At 39.0% G+C, this 11,155-nt stretch overlaps 1 protein-coding gene across 3 annotated transcripts in view; it reads left to right on the forward strand.

Moving 5' to 3' along the window:
* The first annotated feature begins 6 nt into the window (after nucleotides 1-6).
* The window catches only part of LOC311304226 (MICOS complex subunit MIC60-like), a 47,464-nt gene continuing 36,315 nt past the window's right edge, over nucleotides 7-11,155 (forward strand). Inside the window, exons 1-5 of one of the 3 annotated variants that reach the window (XM_084431131.1) lie at nucleotides 7-412; nucleotides 1,417-1,481; nucleotides 2,634-2,826; nucleotides 4,052-4,202; nucleotides 6,730-6,837. In XM_084431131.1, coding sequence (XP_084287257.1) covers nucleotides 371-412; nucleotides 1,417-1,481; nucleotides 2,634-2,826; nucleotides 4,052-4,202; nucleotides 6,730-6,837 — 559 coding nt within the window. In that variant the 5' untranslated portion in view covers nucleotides 7-370. Of the gene's footprint in view, nucleotides 413-1,416; nucleotides 1,482-2,633; nucleotides 2,827-4,051; nucleotides 4,203-6,729; nucleotides 6,838-7,200; nucleotides 7,499-11,155 lie in introns of those variants that run through there. The other 2 variants (XM_084431132.1, XM_084431133.1) reach the window with 2 other exon arrangements.

The raw sequence follows: 11,155 nt of genomic DNA on the forward strand, positions 1-11,155 counted from the left end.
TTTGTAACAAGGACACTGTAAAATAAAGTGTTACCTCTACACCTCAGCTGTCTCAACGAAAGCTTCATGCTTTCTATAATCTGTGTATTTAATGGCAGAATGAGTATCATTTGGATATGAGTGAACACTTGAGAATCAACGAATGAAATCATTTCGCATCTGAGTATTCTCTCTTCTACGAGCTCGTGACGTATGTCGACGTTGGGCGTGCCTACTGCGCATGCGCTGCTCTGTCACACCGCGCACCAGTGCTGCTGCTGGAGCTAATCTACAGTGTGCTGGGGCTAGTCGCTGTCGAGGTTGATCAAATTGATGATGTTTTGCTGAAACTGGTCGCATATTTCTGATCTTCAGTCCGGGACTCAGAATCATGCTGCGCGTGTGTTGGAAAGGGGCGCGCGCTGCAGCGCGGGTGAGTTTATCCTGCGCGAGCGGTCATTCAGTGACCCACACACACAGCGAGGCCCGAGGACTCGTGTCGTTAAACTACGGTTAACACGAACCCCTTGAGTATTTATTTAATTAACCGGGGATTATGTTAAACTAAACCGGAATGAGTTGAGGATTTCATCAGTTGAGGTTTGTTATTTGTAGTTTAGGTGGCGCACGTCAAACGACGTAACGTGCCGTCGAAAGAGGCGTTTATAATATGATAGGCAGATCTGTCGAACCAATGAAATCTCACGATTAAGTGAGTGACGCACCCCTCCACCAATAAAAACCTAGCATGTACACTGGCGTAAAAATGGGCGGGCTTTGTATGATTCATATTTTCTGACACACTAGCTAGCCAACAGCTGTCTGAAAATCTTTAGTTTTTACATGTATTCGCCTTTATTTACACTTAACAGTATTTGACAACATCCTGTTCACTAAGAACATGTAAAGCGTAGATCTGTACTACAGACCGTGAACTGGTTATTGGGTTTGTCCAATAGAAGGACGTGACCTTGTCATTGAAAAGTTCAGAAAGTTTCCCACACAAACGCTGACGTCACACGTTCACCATGGCGCTTTTATGCAAATGAGTGTCATGAATAATCGATGCTGTGGACAGAAGCTGATAAACTTTCACCCGTCTTACTGACATTGAAGAAAAGGAAACTAATCATTCATTAATTAATTCATTCTTTCATTAATTCATTGTTGTTTACTGAATGTCTGATACACAATGATGGTTTCTTGATTTTAGAGCCACCTATCTATATATATATATATATATATATATATATATATATATATATATACTGAACAACATTTAAATCTGAAATGAGTGGCTATTTGTAATTAATCGATGTAAAACAGTGTTTGTGCTCGGTGTAAAGGAAAGCTATCTCTTGAATATTGAATGCTGTAGTTGATGATCTGATGTAGTGTGTGTGTGAGATGGTGATGTGTGTGTTTGTTTCTCCGCAGTGTGGTAAAGTGTCGGGCCATCCGTTACAGCACTGCCGCAGATACACCACAGCTGGAGACTCCGGGTACCACGTCTAACCCTACACACACACAACCATATTGCTGACTTATTTATTTTAAAACGTCCAGTGTTTTAACACACAGTGCATTAGCATGCCAGTGACCGGTGACTTGAGAAAATGTACCGGCCATAATTAGTTTTTACCGGCCATGAAACTGTTGTGACAGTAATGACACCCAAATTTCAATTCCAATTTCGATACCACAGCTAAAACTACTGGTCTATCTAATATAAATTTAAAACATTATTAAAGACACAGGTTTTTCAGGTAGGTCTGATAGTAGTTTTCAGGTACAGAAGTTTAATAAAGTAGGCAAATGTAAAATAACACTACACAGTCTTCACTGTATAAATTAAACATCCTTATTAATTAATCCTTATTAATGTTACTAAAGTTATTCAGTCAAGAGCAGTGAGTGATTTTCTCTTTGTCTTTATAAACATTATAAACTCAGACGTCAGCAGGAATATTAGGCTGCTGTCACTTTAAGAGTGAATGCACTGATCTAATACACTGATACACGCGTTTACTTCCTCAACTGTTTATGTCCATTTAAAGACATAACCGACTATGTTTACTAGGATACTCTTTTGACATAATTTTGTGTGAATTTGTCCGAGTTCATGTTTGTTCACGTTCATGTTAGGATTCATAAAAATATTACTGGCCGACTGGTGAGTTACACTGTGTCATATACTTGCCACGTCAGATTTGTACTCACATTTGACGCGCTTAGCTTAGACATCTTTGAAATGAATGTTAGTCACACTTGGCATGTTGGATTAAAGCGAGCTCTGCTGTGACTGCTCTGTTAGTGCCCTTCATTTGATTAAGTGTGAGCGCTGCCATCCGAACCCTGGTGCGCACCAACCAAACAAGCTTCCAAACAAACTAAAGACATCCAGACGAACCAAAAACAGTCATGACATCACAAGATGCGACCCTAAAAAGGACAGAATGCTCAAGATCACCTGGTTCTTCTTAATCCTTATGCCTTTTATTCCGCATCTTTAGGTTCTGTGTTAAAAATGACTGTGTGTGTGTCAGGTCTAAATGTATACTTTTCTGTTTTGGCCCAGAACTGAACTCAAGTATGAACACATCCTTAGTTTTAACATCTTGAATGCATCTCAAATCAGACTTCTTGCACCACAGATCCTCTGCTGGGAAGATAGTGGCCGCCAGTCTCCTGACGGTGGGTGGCGGTGTTGGCGGGACGATCCTCTATGCCAAGTGGGACCCGAAGTTTCGTGCAAATGTCGAGAAGAGCGTTCCTTACTCTGATCAAGTGTTTGGGATGGTGCTTGGGCCGCCCGCCCCTCCACCCGTCCCTTTACTGAAGAAACCGGTAGGAGTTACTCTCACTTTCACTTTCACTCTGACTGTCCTCAGTTCTGACCGTTAGACCAGAGACCGTCATTCAGGGCTCGACAATAAAGGGCTGGTTGATTATGATTTGACTTTTCTAACTGTAGTTAGTGTGTAATGTTGCTGTTTGAGCATAAACAACATCTGCAAAGTTACGACGCTCAAAGTTCAAAGCAAAGGGAGATATTTGCTTTTAAAGAAATTGTTTTTTAAGGACTACAACAAACGGCTGGTATGGACTACATAACATTCCTCCCGGGTTAGTGACATCACTAACCCTAAAATTTACATAAACCCACCTCCTGAACACGATTTATAGATTATCAAGACAGAATGTGCTAATCAATGACTAGAAGATAGTTAACGCCACATCAGCTACATAAATTTAAACAAACAAAAAAGTTGTAGAAATTTTCAGGACAGGAGCTCTTGAAGCTCCGCCCCCTGTGCCGGGAGCAGCAGCTCATTTGCATTTAAAGGGACAGACACAAAAACGGTGCGTTTTTGCTCACCCTCAAAAAGTGACAATTTTAACATGCTATATAAAAATATCTGTTGGGTATTTTGAGCAAAACCTTCACACACACACTCTGGGGACGTCAGAGACTTATTTTACATCTTGTGAAAAGAGCATTTTTTTTGTGGGGTAAATATAAGCAATATTCTTTCACAATATCGGAGCTTTGCCATTTGTGATATTTACCCCAAGGGATTTCTTTTTTAACCTGCATAAGGGCGCTTTTCCCCCTAATTTTATTAAATGTATTTATTATAAGCGAGTCATTCATTCATCCAACCGATTCGTTCAAACGGCTGATTTATTCAAGAATAAGGCCGTGGTTATAAATGGGTCACTGAATCTTTAACTCAACCGATGTGTTCAAACTGCTGAATCAGAAACACGGTTTAAAAAACATTAATGTTTTAAATGTTCATTCGTTTCATTTTAACGCTTAAAAAAAAAAAACATTTCTCCTTCAGAGGCTGTGCGAGCCTCAGCGCAACCTTACCGCCAATACATTATACAGCCTATTATAATATACTATCAATCGCTACTTACTTTAAATGTAATAAAATCAGTCATTCTCGCGTTTCAGGGATTCCCTAGTTGTTGTCCACCTGTCATTGATGATGTTCAGACTCTCTGTGCTTCTGTCAGATGGACGTGGGCCATCAGTGATGAACAGGGATTTTTCTTTTAACAGGGAAAGATCGAGCCCCTGCAGATCTCCTCAGTGCCAGAAGCATTGAAGGACTCCAAGCAGCCGAAAGCCAAAGCCTCGAGGTCTGATCCGACTCCTGTGGAAGCACCGGCAGCGGCAGAAGAAGCTCCGGCACCGGCACAGACACTCCAGGGTGAGCGAGACACACACTTCCTCTCACTCAGACTCTCACATGGCCAACAGATACACTCGAGAAGTGGGTCTATTGTCATTTAGGGGTGTGTGATATAGATATAGTCTACGATAATATCGTGCTTGTTTTAACAATGTGTGATCTGACATTATCCAGAAGGTCCCTCACTTCACTGAAACACATCTAGAGGTGCACTCGTACACTACATGTAGTCTAGTAGCTTAGACTAGTGCACTTGTGCGTTTAGAGCGCACGCTTTCACTGTGAGATTTACTCTAGTAAAATCCTTTATAATGACCTCAATATTCAAGATAAGGGGCAAAAATACCTCTGTCTTTATATTTATATCATTTAATATACTTCTATATCATATCTATATAATATATGTAAGTGACTTACATTTTAGCCACAATATCGCCTGTTTTTGCTCTATTTCTCAAATGGAGATAGTTAGTAACGAGCCACAGGACTGACCCGCATCTCTGAGCGACACACAGCGGTGTTTCATTACTGAGTGAACGAGTCGGTGGGATGAATGATTCAACGACTCACTCGTTACGACAGTCAAATGCTTCGTTCCTTAATGAATCCACCGTATGAATGAATAAGTTTAAACTCAATTACTTTCTCAGTAACAGTGACTTAATTTCACATTTAAAGTATCTTTTCATTTTTTTAAAATAATTTCTAATATCAATATTCAGCGTTTTATGTTTAAAACATCAGCACATTATTTCTGCATGTGTTACAGCAGGTTAAACACATTCATGTCCCTCTAGATCCACTTATGTTTAGAATTTACTGATCAAATGTAAGAATTTGACACAAAAGATGATTTATTCATTTATTTAGGTTAAAATGGCTTTATAAAGATAAAAATGCCCATAAAAGGTGAAACTGATTGTAAAAGATGATTCTGTCCGTGAACTGACCAGCACACACAATATTCAGGATGCTGTTATATGAGAAATGAATGTTTTAGTTGTTGGTCTTCATGGAGGAAGTGCATTTTACACAAACCAAACTGAAATGAAGTTTGATATAGATTTCACTTGATGTAATGCACTGTGTGATATAGAATTATTAGGATTTATGGCATAACGGCAATAATTTAGGTCTGCAATTAGAAATAATAGTTCAGCTGTAATAAAATATTTCTAGGTCTGTATAGTACAAACACAGCTATTGCCTGTAATATTAGGACCGACTTCTATTCACACTGAGAGCAAATATTTAAGAAGAGATATATATATATATATATATATATATATATCAGCCAGACTGATTAATCACAATATAGTTGACTGTTTTTGAATAATTGCTCATAAGCACATTGAGTTGGATGATTGACAGGTGTGTTGGTTCTGAAAACCTCTCATTCATAAATCCTCTCCTGTGGCCTCATGGGATAGAAAAGTGTCCATCACATGCACTCTTCAGAATCTCACCAGAAGGAGTAGGTCAGCAGAGTATTTTTCGCAAAAAAAAGTTACGTTTATGAAAATGATTTATGAACATTATTTTATATAAAAAAATATTTTATGAAACATGTTAAACACTGAAACTGCTAGAAAATCAAAGCCAAAGTCGTGTTCCAAGAGTGTGTTCGGGTGCAGTAACAGATCTTCCCCATTAGATGCCAGTGAAACTCACTGGGACACCGTAGCTGTAATTTACCCATTTGGCTCTGTAATATGCAGACCCAGCTTTATGCATGTTTTGTAAGATTCCCCTCTCTGTTCAACATTTCATTGGACTGTCCTGGGTATAATACAAGTAGAACGCTCTTTTATGTAGTTATTTCACTTAAGGACTTGTTTAGTAAGATTATGCCTGAAAAGGGTTTGGATTTTTTTAATCATATTTCATTTAAAAAAACTTGTTGTGTTTGTTTGCTTGGTTTTATTGTTTATATGATATTTGCATTTTTGTAATTGAATTTTTGCCATAAAAATCTATCTATCTATCTATCTATCTATCTATCTATCTATCTATCTATCTATCTATCTATCTATCTGCCTATCTATCTGTCATATGCAGAAGCAGAAAATGGAAATAAAGTGAAATGGCACCATTTGGGACAAAATAGTCAAAATTAAAAGTCTTGCCAACAGAATGAAAGCCACTTTACAAAGATTGCATCATTTTATAGTTAAACGGCCCTGGGATTAAAAATTGCACTTTCAATGGGGTGGTTTTTGTCCTGAAGGTCCTGAGAGGAACTATTGTGTGTTACTAGTGCAAAATAGATTTATTAAAGGAAATGGGTGTGGAATAGTAAAATTCCAATAGAAATAAACACCTGTGCCAAAATGTATGCAGCTGGCATTAATAACACTGGCAACATCAAAACAACAAAACTGCAAAAGACAAGTGTCCATAAGGATGCTCAAGGGTTAATTTCTCAATTAAAGTTGTAATAAAATTGGCAGAGGCCATTTGAAAATTCAGAAATGTCGCACAAGAGTTAAAGCACACACACACACACACACATTGATGGATCAGATGTGTGTTTCTCATGTTGCAGAAGCCTCAGCAGAGGCCGCTCACATTATCTCTGCTATCAGCGATGTGCCCTCTGTGCCCGCGCCGGGTACGAGTGACGAAAGCCCCGCGGGCCATGCGGCGCCGGCAGGTCAGAACCGGCTCACACACACGCCTGCTGCTCCCGACAACTGATACACACCCCGTGTGTGTGTGTGCATCAGATCAGTTGTTGGGCGTCAGTGTCTCTTCCTCTCTGCATGTTCTCTAACGCCATCCTTCCTCAGTGTGGTCATGTGACTCATGCTAACATCTGTTGTGTTTTCTTCAGTTCTTTACTAACACGATGTGCTAACCAGCATTCTTTCCCATTGACTAACTAATGTCCATCCTCTTTTCTTTTTAATGCTCTGTGACCAGTGTGCTTGAATGTTAGTCTGAGGAGAACTGATCATCTGAAAATGAACAGATACATCAGGTTATGAATCAATTTGGCGTGTGTGTGTGTGTGAGAGAGAGTGAGAGTGAGAGTGTGTGAGTGTGAGTGTGAGAGTGTGTGTGAGAGAGAGAGTGTGTGTGAGAGTGAGAGAGTGTGTGAGAGTGAGAGTGTGTGAGAGTGTGAGAGTGTGTGAGAGTGAGAGAGTGTGAGAGTGAGAGAGTGTGTGAGAGTGAGTGAGTGTGTGAGAGTGAGAGAGTGTGTGAGAGAGAGAGTGTGTGAGAGTGAGTGAGAGTGAGAGTGTGTGAGAGTGAGAGTGTGAGAGTGAGAGTGTGTGTGTGTGTGTGTGTGTGTGTGTGTGTGTGTGTGTGTGTGTGTGTGTGTGTGTTCTTGTTTTTCTATCCCGGTGGGGACTTCAACCTGAATGCACACAGACTCGTGGGGACTCGTGTCACCGTGGGGACCTAAATTGAGGTCCCCACCGGCAAAGCCCCATAGGCACCTCCCAGACAGTGTCTAGACACGCCCCATGCAGTTTTTTCTGAAGTCCCCATGAAGACCGTTTTCAAGACAAAAATCTGTGTGAGTGTGTATCTATGCGCCCCTGGTGGTCACACAGAGTATTGCCGTCCCCACGAGTCACATTGTTCTGGAAAAGTGTGAAACTCTCTAGCGCCCTATCGGGGGTATTGGTCAATAATAAAATTAAACAAAGTATTTTCACTAAAGTAAGATATGAGTTAATAGGGTTTTTAATTATATGTATATTTATACCAGATATTAGTGTACTATTTAGTTATTTATATTAATTTATAAAATAAACAGAATTAAATAAATTTACTGTTGATACACTAGAATGAAGATTCTGGATAGACTAAGCCACAAATAGAATATATATATTTTTTAATTTAGCAAATTCTTCAAATGATTAGAATATAACAGATCTGTTAAAAATGGCATTTATGTAATTAATCAGGGATCTATCTATATTCATATACCCGTTCTCATCCCAACGCGTCATATACTGACGCTTCTGACATTTCGTCTACGCACATGGCACCCTTAGCGTCAATATGAGACGCAGATAGATATGGGCCAGAAAGCGTCAGTATATGACGCCCTAGGATGAGAATGCGTTGATACCATACTCATTATTAGCAAATTCTTCAAATGATTAGAATATAACAGATCTGTTAAAAATGGCATTTATGTAATTAATAATAATTAGTAATTAAAAAAGAACGGGATGACCCGTTCTCATCCCAACGCGTCATATACTGACGCTTCTGACATTTCGTCTACATCCGACGCACATGGCACCCTTTAGCGTCAATATGAGACGCAGATAGATATGGGCCAGAAAGCGTCAGTATATGACGCCCTAGGATGAATACCCGTTCTCATCCCAACGCGTCATATACTGACGCTTCTGACATTTCGTCTACATCCGACGCACATGGCACCCTTTAGCGTCAATATGAGACGCAGATAGATATGGGCCAGAAAGCGTCAGTATATGACGCCCTAGGATGAGAATGCGTTGATACCATACTCATTATTGGTAACAATAGGAAAGAAATCAAACGAGGTTAGTCAACTCATACTAAATCTTATATATACTAAATATATTATTTAGATTATATACTAAATCTAAACCAATCAATTAAATTAATTAATAATAAATAAATAATTAATTAGTTAAAAACACTCCAAAGTGATTTTGTTAATGTAATTATAATACATTATTATATCATTACTATAATATGTAGGCTAATTATCATTTAATTCTAAACTAATTAAATCATGATCAGTAAATGATAATAGTTTTTCCACTCTGTGATACCCTTCTGACAGAGCCTTTCTGCATACATTACACAGAATCAAAGAGTTCACTTTCAAGATAACTAATAAACCTGAAAAAAAAAAAAATATATATATATATATAGCCTATATATATAATATATATATATATATATATATATATATATATATATATATATATATATATATATATATATATATATATATATATATATATATGAACAGGCCCTGACAATATACAATCTTTGTTTTTAAAATTGGCAGCTGCTGTTATTTCTAATCTTCTGGCTTTTTTTAAGTATATCACAAATGGGATTCAACATATTTTGGTCTGTTTTTGTAATTCCTTTGCACAAATGGTGTGATATTTGTGTGCTCTTTCAAAAGCCTTAAAAGTGACCTACTAACACACTATTTTTATATAAATGTTTCATGCCTTTATTATCTGGTAAATGCTAGCCGCTAGGCTAACAGAGCAGCACATTACACACCCTCATCATACCTCATATCTCACAGTTTATCAGTAGTCTTCCACACCCTGTGCTTTACTAGATGCTGTGAGCTAACAGAGAGAGACTGACACTGCTTTAGCAGGACTCTTCAGCAGAAGAGCGCTCAATGTGGGAGAACGGGCCAGACCCTAACCCTGACCCTGACCCTAACCCTAACTGCTTTAGCAGGACTCTTCAGCAGAAGAGCGCTCACTGTGGGAGAACAGGGCCAGACACATGTCTTCTCATGAAGCTAAAGGAAGTGGACAGCACAGAGTGAGAGATAAACAGACGTAGAAATACTGATCCAGCATCCAGATGTGCTGCTAGTAAAGCAGAAGTGGGACAATGATCGCTAGCTAAGAACATGGCTAATGCCCCTGTGCTGCTGAGGTAAGCATGTGCCAGCGTCTGCGCTCCCGTTCCCAGTGTCACAGCAGGAGCAGCTAAAGGCCACAGTGGAGGACTGACCATCACCAGCAGTCGTGTTAGCAGAGCAGCTAATAGAGCCAGCAGGGCATGAAGCAGAGGTGCTGTCAGCATCTGGATGTGGTGGACTAGTACCTCTCCCTAACCCTAACCCTAACCCTAACCCTAACCCTAACTCTAGCTGCACATTGACCTCTGGGTCCAGATGTTGGTGACCACAGGTGCTAAATCATTATGGCTACTCTGACAAGGTGAACTCAGATCCTGGAAATGATGTGCACTGTGTCATAATCACTAGTCTAACACACACCAGTGTATGCACGTACATGCAGTACACATGCAAACATATTGTGGGAGAATCTGCACCAGTGGCTGAGCCAGAACCAGTGCTGAGCCAGAAGGGTGTCCCAGTGTGGAGAAACCGCATCAGCGTTTGTTGAATTATTGTTATTCTTACCATAAATTAAATCACGTGATAGTATTTATAACTAGAATTGACAGTTAATTGATGTAGTTTGCAAATAAAGTATTTCTCCTTTCTCCTCTACCTGGCGAACTGCTGTTTAGGTGAGCGCATTTACATTTATTAATTTAGCAGACGCTTTTATCCAGAGCGACTTACAAATGAGGAATACAACAAGCAGTGTGTCTGGAGAGAAAGCAGTAGCAAGAGAAGTGCTAGCAATACATGGTTTCAGTCATTGTCTTGAACAGTATGAGCAAGGAGAGCACTTTCTGTGAAGATGTTTGTTGTTATTTTAACAGTCATGAGGAGAATGATCAGTTAAAGAGTTTCAGAATCAGTATAGACAGTTTCTAAAGGACGTTAGCGTGTGTGGAGGCCTCGTATCCATAGTGTGGTCTCACTTAAGACAAGCCTCACTGCTCTCACTGCTCTCTCTCTCTCTCTATATATATAGGCCTATATATATATATTTTTTTATGAATGTCAATCTTTTTGTGAGTTGTTTAAAAGTTCCAAATTGGTTCCATTCATTAATGTGTTGTTTTTTAATATTACATTTAATATGTATTTTAACATCTACATTCTGTCATTTTATTTGTACTTAAAAAAAAAACATATCTGAATTTGAGCAGAAAATGTATTTCTTTTATAACAGCATATATCCTATAGCCTACACTATATTATCAGAGCATATATGTGCATACATCATTTTTTAAAAGAATACAAAAACCGCACAAGAAAAAATAAAAAGCGCGGGTAATAAACATAGCTATATATATATATAGTGCGCCGAGCGAGTGTCAGTAATGGCTGACCCAGATCACAC

The sequence above is a fragment of the Rutilus rutilus genome (genome assembly GCF_951802725.1).
Source record: "Rutilus rutilus genome assembly, chromosome: 14".
NCBI lineage: Eukaryota > Metazoa > Chordata > Actinopteri > Cypriniformes > Leuciscidae > Rutilus > Rutilus rutilus.